At 45.1% G+C, this 22248-nt stretch overlaps 1 protein-coding gene across 4 annotated transcripts in view; it reads right to left on the minus strand.

Annotated features, from left to right (window-relative positions):
- FARP1 (FERM, ARH/RhoGEF and pleckstrin domain protein 1) overlaps positions 1 to 22248 on the minus strand; it is a 293661-nt gene that overhangs the window by 39454 nt on the left and 231959 nt on the right. For 3 of the 4 annotated variants that reach the window (XM_078432359.2, XM_078432357.2, XM_078432353.2), the window contains exons 10-16: positions 21091 to 21254; positions 20317 to 20385; positions 17701 to 17776; positions 16377 to 16617; positions 3067 to 3254; positions 1869 to 1958; positions 696 to 829 (exon numbers count right to left, since the gene is read on the minus strand). In XM_078432359.2, the coding sequence (XP_078288485.2) occupies positions 696 to 829; positions 1869 to 1958; positions 3067 to 3254; positions 16377 to 16617; positions 17701 to 17776; positions 20317 to 20385; positions 21091 to 21254 (962 nt within the window). The remainder of the gene's footprint in view (positions 1 to 695; positions 830 to 1868; positions 1959 to 3066; positions 3255 to 16376; positions 16618 to 17700; positions 17777 to 20316; positions 20386 to 21090; positions 21255 to 22248) is intronic. The other variant, XM_078432366.2, reaches the window with a different exon arrangement.

The following is a 22248-nucleotide window of genomic DNA, read 5'->3' on the forward strand; positions in this document are numbered from 1 at the left end:
GGGGGGAAATCCAGGATGAGATCTAAATATACATAGAATTTAACTGGGAAATTTTTTTCTTTTTAGTTTATTTATTTGAGAGACAGAGAGAGAGAGAGAGAGTGCACGCACACAAGCAGGGGAGGGGCAGAGAGAGACACAGAATCTGAAGCAGGCTTCAGGCTCTGAGCTGTCAGTGCAGAGCCCAATACAGGGGCTTGAACTCACAAACGGTGAGATCATGACCTGAGCTGAAGTCAGATGCTTAGCCACCCAGGTGCTCCTAACCGGGAAATCATCTTAAGGTTGGCTTATCTCAAGCCAGTTTCTTGCCTTTATCTTTGGCTGTGACAGCTGTTTAGAAGGCATGACACAAAAATAACATTAGGGAGTCGGAGAAAGAGGAGGGTGTGGGGACAAAATGTAATATTTTTTATTTATTTGAAAAAAATTGTTTTAATCCTTATTTATTTTGGAGACAGAACGAGAGAGACAGAGCATGAGCCAAGGAGGGGCAGAGAGAGATAGAGACACAGAATCTGAAACAGGCTCCAGGCTCTGAGCTCCCCACCCAGAGCCCGACACGGGGCTTGATCCCACGAACTGTGAGATCATGACCTGAGCCAAAACCAAGAGTCGGACACGTAACTGACTGAGCCACCCAGGTGCCCCCCCCACCGCCAAATATAACTGCTAAACGTAACTGCTGTACTCACCACAGGGCTAGTCGTTGTTCAGTCTCCTTGAGAAAACTTGTATGAAATTTGTGCAAAGGTTCAAAATTCGGGAATATGAGACTTTTCAAGGCTTCGGGCATGACATCCTCTTTGCTGACTGTGCTCTGAAACCACTGGAATAAAAAGAAGACACACTTAGAGGTGTAAAGTTGAATGAGGTGATCCTTCAAAGGTGATGCTGCGGCCCAGTGTGCCTGGCACCCCCAGGGCTTTACTGCTTGGTAGGCAGTGCTCAGCACCAGCGGGGGCTTCTGGGCCTTACTGCTTTTCCAGTCTTCAATTACACGGGGTGAGAGGCACCCATCTGTTACCAATCAGCCGTGGAGGCCAGGAGGAATCTCCGAAGTGGGCAGCTACTTCGAATCAAAACTTCCACTTTGGCCAACTCCCTGGTAACCACTGATTTAGACCACTGCACCCGCTCTGGTTCAGTCCTTCTGGAACATCTATCTCTGTTGCCTTGTGAAAACGCTGAGCACCCATGAGGCTGCACCAGAGAGAGGGAGAGCCACGGCCTGTACATGCAGTTGCTCGCGAGGCAGGGCTATCCCACAATGTTTACTGAGCACCTTCTGGGGGGCGGGCAGGCACCATTCATGCCCCGGAGGTGCAGAAGCCCAGTGATTCCTACTGACCTCCAACGTTTAGTTCTTTCCCAGAATCCAGGCGCCATAAAGACATCTACAATGCTTTGAATTTGTTTCTCAGACTGAACAGGACTGATTAAAATAATTAAAGGTGGTCTCCTGTCAGGTTTGCTGACAGGGCTCGATTTATTATCAAGGATGAAACGAGGCTTCCATTCACCTCTGGGGTCTTCCTCAAGCAAAAGCAGCTACCTTGGATGACGGGCCAAACACAAACTGCTCTGCCCTGGTGCACGCACACAGCAAAATGCTCAACTTTCATTTTCTCCACTTCAGAAACTTCCTTCTTTTGCACTTAAAAATCACAATTATACAAATTTTTGTAGAGCATGTTCCAAATTAAATATTCTCTTACCGTCTAATTTCTATCACCCAGAAAACCAAATCCTTTTAATTGGAGTCAGAGAACCCAACATTTTAATTAGATCCAGCTTCTCTCTGAAAGCTGCATATGAGTGGAGGTAAATTATGTAATTGGATGCTTTAGGGGAAAGGCTACACATACCGAAGTGATGACCTCAAGATCCTTCAGATAAGTTCTCTCGGTAGTGGAGACTTCCTTAGCGATGAAGTATGCCTTGTCAGTCGGGAATCTCTGCAAAAGCGATACATTACTAATTCGTGATGTTTTATTAACTGGGCTACAGACTAAATCAACTCTTATTTGTCCCCCTTTTTGTGCAAGGAACTAGCAGAAGAAAATGGAGGTTTCCTTCCACATAAACATTACCCTCAGTAAAAGGCCTCCAGTGAGCATGTAGCCACCGCGGAGAACAATTCATTCAAAATTGGGCATCGGAAAACCTAATCAACTAGTGAAATATCAGAGCAATGCAGTCTTCCAGGAACTAAAAGCAACAGAAACCACAGCGGCCTTTGTCCTGGGTGCCAGGAGCTGGTGGTGTTGGGTGTTCAGGAAACAGAAGCTACAGTGTTTGTGGGAATATGTAGGGTGGCCAATCTGAGGGGACAAAGTGAAAGCAGCTGGTGACAGACACCATTGGGACTCAATTTTCCGGAGTCGGTCACTTAGGAGAGCAGGCACCTCTCGACAGTGGGCCAGTTAGGGGTTTTGCTTTCTCTTTCAAAAGTAAGTGAGAGGCAATCCCTTGTCGCTAGCGATCTCGCTTGCTTCCACAAGAGCCCACCTGACGCCACCTTTGGGGACACACATGACAACACTGAACGTGGAGACTCGAACGGACCCTTGTGCGCCCATGTTTCCGGCAACGGGATTTGGGTAAACAACCCAACCGTCCATCACCAGAGGTACGTGAACACAATGTCCTCGACCCATACGGTGGGGTATCATTCTACCTTAAAAAGGAAACGGACACGCGCTACAACATGGATGAATCCTGACGACATTTCGCCAAGTGAAAGAAGCCGGACACAAAAGGACAAATATTGTATGATTTCTCCCGTACGAGGTACCTAAGCGGTCAAATCCATAGATGCAGAAAGTAGAAAGGAGGTTGCCAGGGGCTGGGGAAGGGGGAGGGAGATTTAGTGTTTAATGGGGGCGGTTTCAGTCTGGAACAACGAAAGAGTTCTGGAAACGGACGATGATGACGGTTAGACAACACTGTGAATGTACTTAGCGTCACTGAGCAGCACGCTTAAAAATGGTTAAAATGGCAAATGTTTACTACTGCCGTTAAAAAAGAAAAAAGTAACGCGTGCATGCATGCAGGTCCCCACACCTTTCTCCGGCCTTCCTCCTCGTCGTCGGTGCGTGGGCACACCTGGTCGTTCAGCAGCGGGCTGACCAAGGGAGAGGCCTGCTTGGTGTCAGGGCTCAGGTTGGGAGACAAGATCACGTTGGTGGGCGCGGCTCCTCCCTGCGAGTTGATGGACAGCTCTGAAAGGTGAGGGCTACCAGTCAGGGAGCCTATTTGGGGATGAGAAGTATTAAAGAAAAAAAAAAAGTAATTCCTTCTGGGACCGGATTTCTACTTACAATTCCCACCCCCCCCCCCACCCCGTATCAAATCTTTAGAACCTAACGTGCTTGACTATTTTCTAGATTTCCTGTGAGTTGCAGCTGCCTTAATACTAAAGATACCATAGTATGAATGATTCAATGGAGCCAGAATCACGCAATTAATGGTAAGACAGAGAACTCCGTTTAGGGGGTAGTAATAGTAGTTGAGGAGCACAGTGTATCCCCCCAAATACGATCTTCATCTCCTAACTTCTGCCTTAGCTTCTAAGAATTGCTCGAGAAAGACAGTGTCTATACCACCAGGAGACGTGAGAAAGGACTAGAAAACAGAGCTATACTAATAGGAAACTAAATGGCTGATGCACCCAGGACAGACTACACCTTATAACAACCACGGCTAAGTAAAGGACACAAGCAGCTAACTCCCCATTCTACAAAGAACAGAAGCAAGCTTATTATACCTGGTGGCGGGCCTTCCATGTCTCTCTCACTGTTTGGGACAGAAACACTAGCATCACATTTACATGCAAAGGTGATCATTTACAAATGCAAAGCTGGAGGTCATTACATTATCACAGTTCCCCTTTAAGAGTCAAAAAGTGACAGGCAATTAATGACTCCTCTGAAAAGGAGATATTAAATCATACGAAAATGTAGAATTACCCATTATGAGTCAGCCAAAGGACATGATGTGTGCATGAAACTCTTTGCCAAGAGAATTTTGCAAATGTCCAAGCCTCACCCCGTGGAACTCAGTGGGATGTTTCAAAATATACTTCTACTTAAGCGTTTGCACCTAACACATTTGTAATTCGAATGCAGGTTTGCTAGGACTGGCACTGCGGTAAACAAACTTAAAGTAGCCTGCAGGCTCGTCTGTTACCAGCATGAGGAAAGACGATGGAAATGCTTTCTCATTTTCCGATAGGCGGTTTCAGCTCATGGCTATTCCGCAAACTCAACAAGCATCTTGGAGAGGAAGGTGAAGTGCGATTTTCTGGGGCCATACCCCGTTTTCTTGACATCTATCCTCTCCCTCTGAATTCGTTCATATCCACTTTGAAATTACAAGATGGGATGGCCTTGAATGGAGGGTCGTGAACTTGATCACAGTATGAATGAACCAGCCATGAAACACCACCAGCCCCCACCCCGGCCCTGCTGGACCAGCTAGCTGAGTCACTAACACGTGCGTGAAAAGCCACCACACCCGGAAATAACAGCAAAAAGCAGACATCCTGCTACTGATTATTGGTCAGGACAATGATCCTTGAAGAATGAGATTAGAAAACATGAGGAAGAGACAGATCCAAGAAGTTTGTGTTTTAAAAATCCCTCCATTGAAATCCTTGCATTTTAAACACACATCATTGAAACGAAGTCCTGGTGTTCGACAAAGACCCATTCACCCCACACACCACCAGACCCAGCGAAACCCGGAGAAAAAGGCCAGAAATTGCTTCACAAATGTCAATTTTATTGACACTAGTGCACAACCGAATACAATAACTTGGAAAGAATCGGAACTTGTCAAATAGAAATAGTGACAACAATTAGAACTGCAAATGTTTCAAGGTACTACACTATTCTCTTCTTTAAAAAAGAAATCACAAAAAGGCAAATGTCATCACTACAAATAGGAAATTAGAAAAGAGAAATTCTGGCAGTCTGTCTAGAGATCAAAACATTTCATGCATTGTGAGTCACTGTATCAGAATCACTTTTTATTTGTCCACCGTTATCTGGCAAAATTTGGGGCTTACCTTCAGCTCTCACGCTGTGCATGAGGTCAGGTGAGGTGGTTATTAAGTGAGCACATGCGGGGCCTCGATTTTGCAGTGACGTGGAACAGAAAAAGCACTCACTTCATCAGTGAGAGTTGGAGTCAAGAATAAAAAAGCAGTTAGAAGGCTGGCTTGCAGGAGGCGTGGGGAGTGGGGGAACAGTACCCGTTAGGCCCTGGACAGCATCCAGGAGCAGATGAAAAACCAACCACCCCACTGTGGGGGAGAAAACGTGCGTGTACACCCTCAGGTACAACCACTTCCACCCTCCGAAAGTCAAAAGCTATTGCCCTGGTGAATTCCTCCTGGGGACATTTCTATAGGAGAACACAGACCAGGGCTCCAGAAGAGGTCTGTCCTGCCACGAATGCAGGGCACGTTTCAAAGAATACAGCCATCTAGAAGAATCCACACTGAACCACATCACAGACGGGATTGAGAAAGTGGGGCACTGGGAGCGAACTTCAGGACAACCCATGTTCTTTGCAGGTAGAGGAAGGGACAGCCCCGGGTCGGCTACAGGTTGCTGGGTGACAACCTGCTGGATTCACTCATGTAGCCCAAAGATGTGGTGACCAGCAACATTACATGTGCAACACAGAGGCTCGGGGAATGATCAAGGTTAGGGTCGCCGATTTCTGTTTCCAGAGAGGCTACTTCAGCAGGCTTTGTGTCTACTCTTAGGACCTAGGAGAGGAAGGCTGATGGGTGTATTTAACAGTAGGACCAATAAATCAATAAATACCAAGCAGCCTGGTCTAGAAATCTGTCAGCAATTCTCTGGAAGGGAAAGGTCCAAACTCTGAAGTTCAAGTTTGCTCATTTGAGTTGTGCCCCTTTCTCCCCTTGCAAGAGAAACAACTCTTGAAAATTTATAGGAGACATGGTCCAAACAAAAGTATGTAGCTCATTTACCATTCGGCAATCAATGAAATATGCTGATAAGGGTAATCAGTAGAATTTGGCAGCTTGATGAGGAATTAAAATTCTCTTTTGACTCTGAGCCAGAGTGCTGTGACAACTATCTGTACAAAGTGATGATCCTGTTAAGTCCACCCTCTGGCAAGCGTGAAGAGCTGGGCCTTTAAGTCAGTGTTTAAGGTTACAGTTATTAGAACTACATGTAACTAATTTTCAGCGAAGTAGTCCATTTTGCAAAAACAAACGTGTTTCTTATGTAAGATAAAACGAGCCCGCTCATCATTCTAGCCTTAGCAAGCCTGTCCAAATCATGCAGCTGGTTACTGGCTTTGAAGGCACAGCCCCAGGAGACATGGAGAGGAAATTGTGACCCACCTACACTGCTACTCAGTGAACTCATTAATGCCTAGGTAGTTTTATCACGTTTTTTTTTTTAATCTGTGACAAATTGACAAGAAGTAATTTCTTTCAGCAACAGGCTCTAGGTAAATAATTTGGGGGGATCTTTTGAGAAAGCACCTGGATATTAAGGCAATAACGTGGAAAGAAGGCTAAAGAGATTAGAAAAAGATCAGTTACACTCCAAAAGTCTGGAAGCTTTGGATTTTTTAAAAAATTATTTTGTCTATTTCTAGAAATTGCCCCGCATTTTTAAAGGTATGCAGTTATATTTCCATTTAATAACTCTCAAATCCTTCACCTCTTCCAAAGGATTTCCTGCCCCTGCTGTGTCCCAACCCCCACCCGCCACCATTAATCTGTATCAGGAGGGCTGAGTTTATGTCACCCCCGTGGATTGGAGATGCCATCATGAATACTGCTCTCAAGGGAGGCATTTCTGGTAATTGCTTTTAAAAATCCTTTTACGTATACACATTCTCATGGCACAAACAATTATGGAACTTCAAATCAGCATAGCTGTATTTGTGGATTCAATTTATCACCCCGCTGAGAAATTTGCTTACCTTCTCTTTTTAATGTAAAATACATTAATTCTTCCCTCCTCTGCAGCCCAGACTGTGGCGTCTCCTGACCAGCCCCTTGTCACAGGTACATAACCTGCGGGGACGTGGTCTATGATCAACCGGGCAAACTCGACGCCTGACCCCCCCTTTTTGGGATTGGGCATAGCCACACCTCCTCTGATCATATTCAAGGTTTACGGACAAACTCACAAAAGTCTGGGAAAACAGAATTTTCTCGTCTTTCAAGTAATATACAATGGCATTTCAAACACGTGGCTGTACCTGTCCTGTTTTTTAAGCTGGTCAATCCATTGGTAATTTCCTTTTTTAAAGAAGTTATTTGTCCTATACGGTGTTTAGAAAACCTGATAATCATTTTAAAAATAGTAATCCATGGCAGGATTGTCAAATATTTGAGAATACTGATTGCTTTCTCAGTTCCTCTTTTCAAAATCTTAAGAAGTACAACTTCGAAAGTATCTATGCTGATTCTTCCACATTACCCCCAAAGAAAGTTACCTGGCGAGCTTCTATATGCCACTCACCTATCATGATTTGTCTGCTGGTATTTGGTTCTAAAATATAGATTTTATCTCTGCATACGCAGAATATGTTCCAAAGGCACACGTAGAAAATACATTATAGATGTAGGTTTTCATGGATCTTTAAAAAGGCTCTTTTTAAATCCATCATCTCCCTCTAAAAAAGAATACAATGAACTCTCTCTTGAGGTTGTCTGCATGTGAAAGCCAGTTATCAAAAAAGGTCAGTACTCAGTTGGAAAACGGATCGTCTCCTGCGTGGACAGGATTCACTCTATGATAATTCAGCTGGGTCCCACCCCAGTGGAGTAGGTGAAAGCAGCTGACGATGCTTTATTAAAATGACAAGGTTCCACAGGAAAAGCTAGTTTATAGGATTACCAACCACAGCGGTGCTGTCCTTTTCTTGATCACGGAGGGTGTTGAGGGCAATGTGTATATGTGCTTCTTATTCTCAGACCAAGGTCCTTTAAACAAAGTTTTGCAAGCAGCTAAGCACCAACCTCAACGTTCATCATCCAGCAACTCAGAGAAGCAACAGAAATGCAACGTGCAAATAGAGATGGAAATGCTACCAATGGAGGAATGACAGAGAATGTTCTAGCGTGCTCTTCCTTATGGGAAAAAGAAAAAGAATTTCCCTTTGTTCGAACATGGTGGTGGTGGCAGGGTTTGGGTTGGGGAACATGGTGCTTCATACCAATGAAAAATACCACCTTGTACTCAGGACAAAGCTTCAGCCATCAGTGGGAAAGAACAGTTACAATTGACAGTTTTTACAGCAAGATACCTGTTAGGACAAGTAAAAGCCTCTTCAGTTTAGATTAACAAGAGATATTAATATCGTGCATACATCGTTACAGGAGTCTGGCCTTCCGTGCTGAAAGACCCACCAAGCTCATGGTTATTGGAGAAGCCAGCACCCTTCCCCGGGTATACATCCATGCTTTGTTGAGATGCTGTGCTCTTAGGCCGTGGAGAGAAGATGAAACCAGACAGTATCTGTGAGAGCTTACGTTTTGGGGACACGTCAAAACTAAAAACAGCTTACTGGCAACGACCAGCCAACTGGGGCTGAGCGGGATGGGGTTTTCTCCACATGCCCACTGATCCCCACACCCGCCAAAACAAGTGCACATCTAAATTCTGTTACAGATGCCAACTATGGAAGGCGTTCTATTCCCGTGTCAGTTGATGTGCCCAATCAAAACATGAAGCCAATCCCGTGGGTAGGTGTCTGAGCTCCCCTAGGTAAGCTCCACCACAGATGCTCTCTGTTTCCATGAGACCTCTCCCCCAACGACAGTGATCCTGCTGGCTTCCAAAAACCTCCCTACCCCCAGGCACCCATGGTGCAAAGTACAGGCTGGTTAGCAGGTGAAATAAGAGAGGTCAAGTCTTCCCTTCACCTTCTATTCCCCACCCTCAGTGAACTAGGGTAGCACCCCGCATGCCTCCGTGTTAAAGCCTGCTGTTGAGTGAACAGGATCACTGTGTTCTAGAGGAGACCAGGATTTCAGGTACAAACTGGTATTCAGCAGTGTAAAAAAAAAAAAAAAAAAAAAAAGACATCAGACAGTGCTCCAACAATGCAGGGAACAGAATGCACCATGCTCTGAGGATAAAGACAGAACATTGGGGGGGAAAAAAGCTCTCTCCTAGATAGGTACATGCTGACAAAACAGTGCATACAATGGAACAACAGAAAAATGTTTTCTCAGATTTATTAAACAAATGACAAAAATGAGAATGAAATCCCCAGCCTTTTCTGTTTTAAAATTTGGTGTATTAGAAATTTTTAATGAAGTATTTTGTCTATAGGATTAAATATACACACAGAAAGAACAGAAGGGAACTGGATTAATAATATAGGCCAAGCTTGTGAAATCTGGTTAGTTAGGTTTTCACGGCAACTTTCCAGGCAGAAAGGGGGTAAGCGTGAGGGACTGGGTCTGGGTGCGGACGTGGGAAGAGCAGCAGGTGTGTGGTCTTCACAGAGGAAGGCCTGTCTTCGGGCTGTCTACACATCAGTGCAGGCTGAGTGGCAAATGCTTGCTTTCTTTACAAAGGGAATCTGAGGCCCGGGAAGAAGGAGTTGTTAGCCTAGTTTCGTGAGCCAAAAAGCTTGTCCATGTGGTTAATGACACACGAGGCACACCACTGCAGGTTCCAAAACGGACCTCCTCCTGTTTCCTATTTGAGAGCCAGTTAATAACCCAAATTCATAATAAAGCGGAACTCTGCCTGCAGACTCTGCATACCACTTACTACCTCCAACTCTCACTCAAAAGTAGAACGAGTCCCTCTTTGATGCTTTTTACTAAACACATACACATGTGCACAAACACACACACAGTCCTCACTCCGTCCTCAGTGCCCCTGGTTTGTGTTGCATGTTGCAGCGATTTGTAATTACTCTTCAATGTTCTGAGACCTTCGTGCCTGGCCCAGCAGCAGCAAGCTCAAGGATCTTTCAGGGCCATTTCCACAATGGCATTAACGGCACCAGCCTTGCAGTTAACCTTTCCCACCGGCTCTCCGCTCCACATATAGATCTGATGTCTCCTGTCAACAGCTGATTTTTAATCCTTCCCTACTTGCAAAGATAAAGCCACCCAAGACATTCCAGAGTAACCTGATCTAGATCCTGTATAAAGACACAAATTAGCTGCCTTCCCCGGGAAGCTACAATCAGACACCAGAGGCCAATGAGATGCCCAAGGCTGTTTCCAGGCTCAGCTGCGGTGTCTGTAATCCACACTGAAAATGACCCTGAACAAATCAGTCTATTCCATTTTGAAAGCTTTCAGGAAATGATTTCCTACTTCTTTCCCAGCTTCCACCGGGGTATATTTAATTGCTTTCACTGGAAAAGAAGAAAAAATTCCTTGTGCTAGAAGTGTCAATCATGTTTTTTGGAATGGTGTTTTGTTTTTTTTTTTTGGTGAAAACAAGACTCCACCCACCAGCTCCCAAACATATGCATGGCATACAAATCAGCATTTGTGACTTTTGTTCATAAGGGAATTACTTGGAAATCTCTAGGTGATTCAAGGGAATCAATAAGTAGCCCTCTTCAAGGATGGCTCTAAACAAATGGCAAACAGACCACTTTTAATCTTGGATACCTACAACACAAGGCCAAATCAAAGTGCATTTCTTCTTTTTTGCTTTTCATTATTATTATTAATAAAAACAGAACCGCAACATTAAGTGGCATGCTTGTTTCGATCTAAAAGCCTTGGCTTCATTTTAAAAACCAGCAACTGGTGTCTTTCAAGGTATGCATAAGTCTGCACGACAGACCCCGTTTCCCTGTATTGAATTTCGCTTAGCTCAACAGAAACAGAATTAAACTAACAAGGAAAAAGGAGCGCCAGTAAATTCCCTAATGTCGCCAGAGTCAAGTTTGTTAATCACTTTCTGCTCCAGAGGTTTATGACCAGAACTTCCAGATGCGCTTATGGTTTTGGCTAACATGGCTGAACGTAAAACTCATCAGAGGGCTACCGGCAGTGGATTATTTTGAAACGATCACGTCTTTCAGGTTCAAAAGAAACTTACTCTGCATTCCAGGGATTGCAGAGAAAGATTCTTTTGCAGTTTGATTTGTGAAATTTGCAGCAATGAAGTGGACTCATCCCATGAAACCAGAGGAAGGCCAGCCAGTCTTGGGGTAATTAAGCTCCTAACTATCAGAGAAGGAAGGTTTCCAGGCTACAAGAGGGAAGATCCAGAAAAGAGAGTCTTTCTTGGGAATGCGATTCTGAGATCTCTAAATTCTTGCTAATAAGAATTAAGGGCCTAAGAAAAGAGTAATTAAAATAGAATAAACTCAAAATAAACCCAATGATGTAGGGGGCCCCCAAATTTCTTAATTTAAGGCTGGGTCAATTATTGATTAATGACAACTGTACCTAACCCATTCTGTGCTGAATACGGGATAACATTTTAAGCAGAGAAAATGGACTAAAAGCATGTGAACACTGATTATAGACACAAAAAGGAAGCTGTATGCACATCCACAAGTTTTAACAAAATTTGAAAGGAATTTAATCTTACTAATTTTTCTTTCTTTTGGATACTGCTTCACAATACAATCAAAAAGATTCCAAGGTTAATGTGCAAGTTGAGTTTCTGATTCAACTGAGGACAGAACAGATTTTGTACACTTAGTGCAAATTTCAAGAGGCTCACGCTGTATTTTAGTTTTGTGGCCTGGCTTTTTTAGCATTACTTGGTTTGAATCTTCAAAGAAGTTCTTGAGATTAAAATCAGAATTATTCACATTGTAAGTGCAGGCCACGTGGCACGCTGGAGATAAATCTGTGAGAAATTCCCAAATATGAGTCACATATGTGGGGAAGAATCTGGCCCACAGACTTCCTTTAATTAAATGCCTAATAAAATATCGTCAATAGCATACAGATGCCTGTCAAAGGAGCTGGCGCAGTTCACTTTAAGTTCCGGAACTCATTAAATGTATTTCTTCATGCTAAAAGAATTTCTTGCATTTTATTTTGCCCTGAACCAGCAGCAACAAAAATCAACCACAAAAGGGGCTACACTCTACATACTTTGAAATACCATCTAAGGAAAGATATTAATGCGCGGAGGCCCTGGGGAGGCCTGGTGGCTTGGAGATTTGTTTCAATAGATGGTTGGTCTTCTCTCCCAGGCCTTCCGGTATCATTTCATGGAGCAGCTATCGCCTGCCTAAAGACCTGGCCCTCCTTAGTGATTCAGGAGACCTCTACACTACCTTAGAGAAACAGATGGACAGGTCTTGGGAAACCCTTTGGAACCCGCAATGAATTCACAGGTCACCTGTTCTTTATACCCAACTCCACTGCTGGTCTTGCTCCACTCTCAGTTTCAACTTTGTGCACATGCGTGTCCTTCTCTGCCACAGAGGGAGACTCCGGACGCCAGGTAAAGACACAGGGAACTAGAGTCTGACAACAGGCAGAGGGCACGGAAGGTGGGAGGCTGCGGGCTTTCCCTGACCTCTGCGCAGTGAGAGACCACATCACCTCTGCGGAACTGACTCCACCAGGCTCAAAGAATGCTTAAATATTTACTCCCTCACCGGTACTTAGAATCTTTAGTAGGGCAGGGCAAACTCCCCCAGAGGCAACTGGTGAATATTCTCAGCACTTTAGGCTACCGTGGCCTTTGAACAAATCACACCCCTTCCCTTTTAAGCACCATTAATCACATCGGGATTGCTGCTTTCATAAATAGTGGCCAACCAGCAGAAATGGAGTTGCTTGGCTGGTACAAAACCAACCAGAGAAAAACTTTATGAGCAACCCTAAAAGGGGAAAGTTTATCAATACAGAACTGAGTACACTATCATTGATCAGCTGTTTTTAAAACACTTCAGATAAAAAAAAAAATCACCACTCCTTTAGCAAAAAGCAAAACAAAGTAATTCCTGGAGCATGTTTTGCTCTAGAGGTTTACGTTTTGATGATTCACATTATATGCTGGGTAAGTTAACACCCCATTGCTCATTCATACTTCATCATCAGACTGCTGTGCAATTAGAGGTAAAAAGAAAACTCATTTGAACAAATCACCTTCACAAATAAACCACAGGATTCCAAATGTGACTCTGCTGAACTCACATTTGACTAAATATTTATATAGCAAATCAACATCTTTTCCTAAGTCCAAAACAGAATACGCAAAAACATGTCCTAAGTGCAAAAACCCCACAATAGAAAAAGCGGTTCTTCCTACGTTTTATGTATGGACTGTAAGTGTCTAAGTCTACATGATCCCTGGTCTCCACATCCGATTTTAATTATTAATCTGTACAAGATTCTCCAAAATTAAAGTACTGAATCAAAAGGGTCCTACTGCACCAAGATGTCACATAGACTAAAGCTGAAGACTAGAGGTCAAAGTTCTAGTTTTAGCTTTGTCAGACAGCAGCTGTAGGAGTAAGTGAAGTCTCTTGATTTCAACAGAACAAGGTTTGTCATCCATAAAAATGAAGGTTTACCCTAAATGATCTCAAAGGTCCCTTCTAGTTTTAAAATTCTGTGACTCTGTTAAATATATATCTAAGGTAAGACATCAATAGACTACTTCAATGAACATCTTTCAAACTATCCAGTACTCAGTTTGATTCATCAATCATGCACTGAATCAAACGATCAGGAAAAGAACACCAAAAAAAAAAAAAAAAAAAAAAAAAAAAAAAAGTTTGTGTAGAAAGGATTAAGTTTTCGGTCTTTAAAATTCAACTTGTCGACATTCCTGTGGACCGATAATCACTTGTGAGCCACAAGGTCAGTCAATACTTGTATTTGTTGCATATGGCTGCCAAATTCTACCCCACTTCCTAAGCATGTGTAGTAGCTCTTCCCTTGTGACAACATCACACGATGAGTTTAGTAAGGCCGTAGGCATGGTGGCACGCCAGGGATGTGTCACTGTTAGAACTCTTTCCAATAATTTGGTAGTTACTTAGGATCTAAAAATTTGATTCTACAAGTCATCTTCTTAAAAAAAGTACCAAAGACTGAAAAGTACCAAAGAACAGGCACTAATTAATCAAAGTATTTCATGTGTGATGTTTTCCTTACTCTGCAAGCGAGCCAGAAATTTATTCCACTAGATTCTAGAAGGCAACTGTGTCAGGCTGAGGGGTGACCCTGACTGTCCAGCAGAACCATCTGGGGACCCCAGGTGGCACCCCAGACCAATGAGATAAAAAATTTCTAAGGTCAGGGCCCAGGCATCACTGATTTTTAAAATGTCGCAGGTGATTCCCATGTGCAGCTGAGACCCTTTGATCTACAATGCAGGAGTGCTGAGTGAAAGGCACGGGCAGAGGTGGGCAAGATTTAAAAAGAAATCAAACCTCTCACTCCTTACACTTTTTTCCTGCACACAGAAACATCTAGAAGTCACTGTTTCCAAGAGAAGACCCTGTTCACACAAGTGTGAACGTTAAGAATGTACACAATAACCAAGGGGCAGCAATTCTGGTAAATGGTTCTTCTCTATGCTGCTCATGATTCAAAAGAGGGCCTTTAGTTTGCCAGCCTGGTGACAACAGTGCCTTTTGTGAGGTCTTACTTTGCCCCGAATCACCACTCAATAGCATTTCTGTGTTTCAATTAGAAGTTCTGACAGCCAGAGTTATAGCTTCTTAAAACACAGCTAATGATTTGACCCAGGATGCAAACCCAAACCAGACCAGCAATCCCTTGTAAATTACAGTTCCACTATAATTGACATCTTTTACATTGTTTCACATGAAATCTGGAAAGAAGAAATAACTCCAAATTCTTCCTATTAAAATATCCATTATTCTTGACTAAGATTTCACCAACACTTAATCTCAACCAGCAATCAACTTACATTTGGTCTTGAATTTTGTCAATCCCTCATTTTCTAAGGCTCAGAAAAGCAGCACCTCCTTTTAAAGAAGGGGAACAAAGTAAAACCAACACCTTTCCTGGGATCTCAATACCTCAGTCCAAACATTCAATCAACAGCAGCGTGATCTGCATACAAACTCAACATACACAGAAAATTTCCACATAAATAACAACACACTATGCACATGATCAGATCCATAATCAAGTATCTCTTCCTAGCCTTCAATCAGAAAGATAAACAAGGTCCTGGTAACCTGTCCTTCTTAACTATTTCTCTTGTCCACCTTTTTTGGAGAGCAAGCCACTGTGTGAAGTTTCATTTTTCTTCAAGATTTGAGAGTCGGGCATACCCTATCCAAAGGTTTCTGTCCAAAACTTCCTCTAACAAATGTTGATTAAAGATTAATGAGCCACTAGAACAGATAATCTCCACTGGAAACGTGGACTCAAGATTCCACGTTCCCAACACTTGGAAGTCTGGCCCTCTACTCATCCTCCTCTTCTTCCTCCTCACTCACATGTAGGCCACCCAGGGGCTTCTTACTACTAAGCATGGAAGGGGAGCTCAGCACTGCTGCTGGGTTGCCAAATGTGAGTGGCTGGCTCAAATGGGCCACCATTTCAGAGTCTGAATCGCTGGATTCAGTCCCGCTGCTGGTGGAGCCCTCAGTCACCTGCAGGGGCGCCCGCTGGTCTGCCATGCCTCTGGCACACACTGACCGCACGACAGGGCTCTTTGAGGTGGGGCCCACCTGAGGTGCACCATTAGCCAGCATTCTACCTTCTGAAGCAGCCAGGCTGGCCAGTCCTCCCTTTCCATCAAGCCCACCCATCGCCTCTGGGGTTGATGCTACCTGGCTAAGGATGAGGGGATCTGTCTCTGACTTATTGTAGCGACTGGGAAGATTCCGCAAGTATGGCCTTTGCAGGACGGGGGAAGAGTTTTCATAAGGAGGACCCTGGCTTGAGAGAGGACCTTCTCCTGTACTCTCCTCTCTTGGGTCATGCCCGTTTTCAGAAACATAGCCTTGAGACCCAGTCCTGTCCCAGCTCCTACTTGGACTCGACCGTCTGCTACTGGGAGACAATGGGGTGGCCGGGGGACTGCGACCGCCGGAGCCCCTGAACAGCTCATCTATCAGGGAGCTATGTCTTGGGAGTCTGGGGCTCCCACTCATATCAAAGGTTAGGTCTGCTGAATCATCATCGACGAATTCTCTGGAAGGAGGCCGGGAGAACTTCACGGAGGGAGGGGAAGCCCTGCGCCTAGCCTCTGTCCGCCTCTCATCCCCGGAGAGCAGATACACCCCACTGGTCAAATCACCCTCATAATTGTCATTTGTTTGGGACTGGGACTGGGACGCTTGCTCCCTGAGCAGGTCGGATTCACTATCTACGTCACTGCAGTCAATGAAAGGAATGGAAGAGCTGCTGCCTCTGGCAGCCCTGGATGCTGGACCTGTGCTCGGCTGCGGGGGCTGAGCTTTACTCTGCTGGGTCCTATCCTTAACGACCTCCTCCTCTTCGTCGGCCGGCGCCCGCGGGGCTCCGTCCGCCTTCCCGCCGCCCGCGGGGCTCCTGGGCGGCGCGGGGCTCTGGCGCTCTTCGGCCGCAGCGCTCGGCTCCGCTCCCTGCTGACCGCCCGCGCCACCTGCGGGCTCCGCACCTTCTCCGGGCGGAAGGCTGGCACTCTGCTGAGCCTGCGCGGGGCGGGGCGAGAAAGGGGGAGGGTTACACGGAGGCGGAGGGGCGGGGCTGCCAGAGCCCAATTTAGCAACAAGCGGGCCGAGAGGCTGCCCTCCACAGGGCTCGAACAGAACACCGCCAATGAGCAGGCGCTCCCCAGTGCGTTTGGTCAGCATCCAGACCGTTCTCTGACCACGCACGGTCCCCAGCAGGCCAAGTGGGCCACAGCCTCTGCTCTCTAGGACCCACGGGCTCATACTGGCTCTCCAAAGTTTCCGTGGAGCAACAGAGTCTCCTTGCAACCCACAGGGAGGGTTGGGCGGGGTGAGGAAGAAAACACATCGCAGATCCCCGAAAGGCAAGTTGACATGTATTTCAGACAGATGACAAAAAACGTCTTTGTTTATACTTCCAAGGGAGGAACAGGCAGGTTAAGCACTCTATTTTTAGGTGCACAAAGGAAATCTTCATGTTCTTCCCCAACAAAGTTCTTATTCTCTTGTAGAGAAAACCCTGAAAGCACAAGCACAGGCCAATTCGAGAGAAAATGAGCTCTCACCACCCTCAGGGCAAGAGTGATAATGTCTCTTGTTGCCAACTGTGGTCACTGCCCTGTAACAGGAGCCCTGGGAACTCACCACCCAGTCTTGTGCCAATAAAGAGATCTAAGGTTGGCCCTGAAAATGGGAGCGACACCCATCAGGTGCTAGGGAGGTCCCAATCTCTCCACACGCATTTTGCTGGCAGGTGAGCTCCTCTCTGTAGACTCCCATGGATGGTTCCACTCCTAAGCTGAGATAGGGCCAACAGAGCAAACTTCTCTGGGCAAAGGCATGGGATGGAGGACAGGAACTCAGCTGAAAAAGGACCCAGTCTAGGGCCTGCGGAGCCCAGCCTGGGGTGCACAGAGCACAGCCTGTGTTTGCTCAAAGCCAGGGCACACAACTATACTCTCCTCTACTAAAAGAAACCCCAAAGGTGAGGGGCAAATAACTCAGAAGCATACTATGAAACACAGGACTTAGCAGAGAAAGTTTGGTAAAACAAAACAAAACAAAACAAAAACACAGTTATAATAGTTGATCAGCATTACTGACTTGTTTTGGCACTTCTGAATTCGGCTCTGTGGGCTGTGTAGCAAGGCTTCTAATGGACTGGATCTTGCTATGTTTCCTGGGAGAAATCACGTAAGATAGCCATAGTGAGAAAAGCTGTTTTCTTAAATGAAAAATAACAGTCTTATGCCTTCCTCAATATGAAGACGAGTGAAGTAGTGTATATGGGTGCTCCCTGGAAACAGTCATCCTTTTCATAGCACTTACAGGGTTCAGGGCATACTCAAACCCTGAAAACACTCTCAGCAATCCCCTGCTCCTGTTCGAGTGGTACAGCTGGTCAGGAACACTAGCCATTGAGCATTACCTTTCTAGTTGTAGGAGAGTCACTGGGAGGGAGAGTTGGCTGGGCCTCAGTATGCTCTGAATTGCAAATTCTGGCCTGACAATATGAAAGCAATTCATGTATTCTGGGCAATGATTTTCTAGATTAGTTCTATAACAGAGGTGACTACTACTCATCAGCTAACTCTTTCCCAGTGTTGAGTTCACAGAAGGCCTGCCCCATGAATGAATTTACAGATTCAACGGGACCAGGAACTGGCTTTCATGCCACTAACACTCTCCTTTATCTGTTCTCTCCCTTAGTCTCTGAGTGCCCTCCTTTTCCTCCGTGAACAGGCCTTAGAAATTTTCAGGTACTCAAATGATGAAACTATAAACACAGAGGGATTAAATGCTAATGTACATTCAGCTTTTCTTCAAAAGACTCCAAAAACACAAGGATGGTCACAGCAGCAGGTTTGTTTCAGCCAGAGTGAAACAAAATACCAACATTCAGGTTTGTTTATCAACAGAAAATCAGATAAATAAAATGAAATACTTTCACAATACCGAAGAACATCAACACAGATCTCCAAATCAGGTCAGGGTTTACAAAGCAGGATGCTGGGTGTCTCAGTCAGTTAAGCGTCTGACTTTGGCTCAGGTCATAACCTCACGGTTCATGAGTTTGAGTCCAACGTTGGACTCTGTGCTGACAGCTCAGAGCCTGGAGCCTGTTTCGAATTCTATGTCTCCCTCTCTCTCTGCCCCTCTCCCACTCATGCTCTGTCTCTCTTCAAAAATAAATAAACATTAAAAAAAAAAGCAAGATGCAGAATTATGTACAGTGCGATACTAGTTAAATCAATGAAAAAGTACACCCGAGAGAAATGCTGCATATTTTTTTTAAAATGCATAAATATGTGTAAAAGAAATAATGTGAAGTTGGCAGTTGTTGCCTCTGGGAAGGAGAGAAGGGAAGTAACAAAGGTGGCTGTTCGTTAAGGGGGTTTTAGCCATATCTGTCATAACAGTAATTACACACAAAAAGGTAAAAACAAAGACAAAAACAAACAAAAAAAACAAGCAGAAAGAAATATGGACATTTGCTGTGATCTCTGTACTTCACAGTTATTTTAAGATATGTTAAAATATAAAAAAGAAAAATGTTTTTAAAAAATGCACATGCACCAAACAGCCCTCAGTGCACCACAGCTCCACCCTTTTACCCTTCTATTAAAAACAAATTGTTTTGATGTTTATTTATTTTTGAGAGACAGTAAGAGACAGTGTGTGAGCAGGGGAGGCACAGAGAGGGACAAACAGAATCCGAAGCAGGTTCCAAGCGCTGAGCTGTCAGCACAGAACCTGACCTGGGGCTCGAACTCACAAACCATCAGATCATGACCTGAGCTGAAGTCAGAGGCTTAACCGATTAAGCCACCCAGGTGTCCCAATTACCCTTTTATTTTAATCTCTGGATTCTCACCTTCTCCCCTCTCTGGCGACAGAGCCTTGCTCAGGGCATGGGGCTTTGATGCTGGTTGACCAGGGGCCACTTGTCAGTTCTGAGACCTGAGTTCTTTGAGCTTCAGTGTCTCCATCTTTAAAAAGGGACCAGGAGAGGGGCACCTGGGTGGCTCAGTCAGTTAAACATCTGAGTCTCGGTTTCTGCTCAGGTCATGATCTCACGGTTCAGGAGTTCGGGCCGCGCGTCGGGCTGTGCACTGACAATACGGGGCCTGCTTTGGATTCTCGGTCTCCCCCTCTCTCTGTTCCTCCCCTGCTCACAACCTCTTTCTCTCAAAAATAAATAAATAAACATTGAAAAAAAGGGGCTAGGAGAGCACTGACCTCACAGAGCTGGTATGAAGACTGAGTTAATGTATGCAAAGTGCATGGAACTCAGCAAGAGCTGTAAGCATTTGCTAACAACAGCAATAAATCCTGCTTCTCATCCAAGTTGTATTTAATTTAAAAGTTTATAGAAATACTTTTGATTCAAATCCCAAGACACTTAAGGACAAAGAGAGGAGGAAGTTTTTACTGTGCTTTAGCCCCACTGCAATCTCCTTCCTGTTCTTCTTCCATCCCATCCCCTGCTGGTTTCCTCCTCTTCCTCACTTGGCCCTCCTGGTCTGTTTACATCTCATCTTATCCTTGAGGTGTGCCCCAGCCCTCGAATGTTCCTAACACTAAACTGGCCCAGGTTGACTGTGAGGCCCTGATTTGGTAATTCACCAGGCCTGGGTGAAGAGACAGTCAGGAGCAAAGCACTGTCACCTGGAGAGGATGACTCTTGTCAAGCCGAAGTAGCATCGAAGTTTCTCTTACCTTTCAAACTGCACTTTCTTATGTCCTCCTTCTTTAACAAAGTCGAGAACCTGCTTCTGAGTCCGACCGCTAAAGGGAAGACAACGAGAGGGAAGAAAAGGAGATGGCAAGGGATTCTCATTGAAACACACAACACCCCGTCTCTACCTCCCCTCCTTCCACAACTGGGAGACAGGTGGGCTTTCTCAGCTAGCTGAGGATAAAAGCAGTTCTGGGAGGAACTTGTGTTTCTCTGAGAAAAATGTGTGTCCGTTGCATTTCTTGGCATTTTCCTTATAAATAATTGTTTGATTACGAAGCCACCATCCTGAGCAAGAGTCTACATGCTTCGAGGACACAGGGCTGTATATCCCCAGTGCTTAGAACAGGATTTGATACGCAGGAAACACTCGAATGTTTGTTGAAAGAGGGAGAAAGTGAAGCAGTGCTGGGCAAGTGCACACCACATTCCCGAAGGCTACACGAAATGTTAACAAGACACTTGCTTCTCCAGAGAAAGGAAATCCTTCTGAATTAGAGGGTCCTGTTTGGAGTTTACTGCGGCGGGGTGAAGGGCCTCTTGGCCAATGTTCGAGCAGAACATGACCTCCTGGTCATGCCAGGAGGCTGCTGGAATGACCGAGCAATCACCCCACCAGCCATAGCTCCCGGAGGCCAACTTTCCACTTAGCTCCCCAGTGTACTGTGTAGCAGCAGCACCAGAGGGTAGGAGAAGGACGTCTCGGGACAAATGCTCCCGTGGCGGACACGAGAGGTATGCTATGGAATCCTTACCTGAACCGGAATGATGAGCCTCGACTAAAGAGAACAGGCTTTGGCTTTGGTTTGGGCTCTTCAAAAAGTCTAAAAAAGGCATGATGTTCAACACAGATTTTCCAGAACGACTTGCAAAAATCCCGACTGGCCATTAGAAATTCCAAGGTATCCTGGTACGAGCTCTAAAAAGAGAAAATACCATTTTTTCCCCCTTGACCCACAGACATCAGGTTGAAACATGAGAAAAGGGGCAGAAAAGAAGTATGTCCAATAAAATTTCACTGGTGCATTTTATTATAGCACGACCACAAATTCACATAGTTAGTAAAATAGAGTTGTTCCTAATGACAAAATCTAGTCATCATTCAACCATTTTCCCCTCACAAAATTCCTTAGAGGAGCTAACAGAAAACAGGGGTAATTCACAGAACTAACGTTTCTTTTTTTTTAAATTTTTTAATGTTTTATTTATTTTTAAGACAGAGAGAGACAGAGCATGAGTGGGGATGGGGCAGAGAGAGAGGGAGACACAGAATCCGAAGCAGGCTCCAGGCTCTGAGCTGTCAGCACAGAGCCCGACGCGGGGCTCAACTCATGAACTGTGAGATCATGACCTGAGCCGAAGTCGGTCGCTCAACCGACTGAGCCACTCAGGGGCCCCTCCTAACATTTCTTGTGACAGAATTCACGAACAAATTTTGTTTACGTGGCTTATATTTCCTCCTCCTCCTTCTTTTTTTAGTTTATTTACTTTGAGAGAGATGGATAGTGAGCACAAGCTGGGAAGGGACAGAGAGAGAGAGAGAGGGAGAGAGAACCCAAAGCACACTCCACACTGTCAGTGCAGAGCCCAATGTGTGGCTTCATCCCATGAACCATGAGATCATGACCTGAGCTGAAACCAAGAGTCGGATGTTCAACTGACTGAGCCACCCAGGCACCCCCCTATTTCCTTCTTAAAAAAAAAAATCCAGGGGCGCCTGGGTGGCGCAGTCGGTTAAGCGTCCGACTTCAGCCAGGTCACGATCTCGCGGTCCGTGAGTTCGAGCCCCGCGTCAGGCTCTGGGCTGATGGCTCGGAGCCTGGAGCCTGTTTCCGATTCTGTGTCTCCCTCTCTCTCTGCCCCTCCCCCGTTCATACTCTGTCTCTCTCTGTCCCAAAAATAAATAAAAAACG

The sequence above is a fragment of the Panthera onca genome, chromosome A1 (genome assembly GCF_046562875.1).
Source record: "Panthera onca isolate mPanOnc1 chromosome A1, mPanOnc1 haplotype 2, whole genome shotgun sequence".
Classification (NCBI taxonomy): Eukaryota; Metazoa; Chordata; class Mammalia; order Carnivora; family Felidae; genus Panthera; species Panthera onca.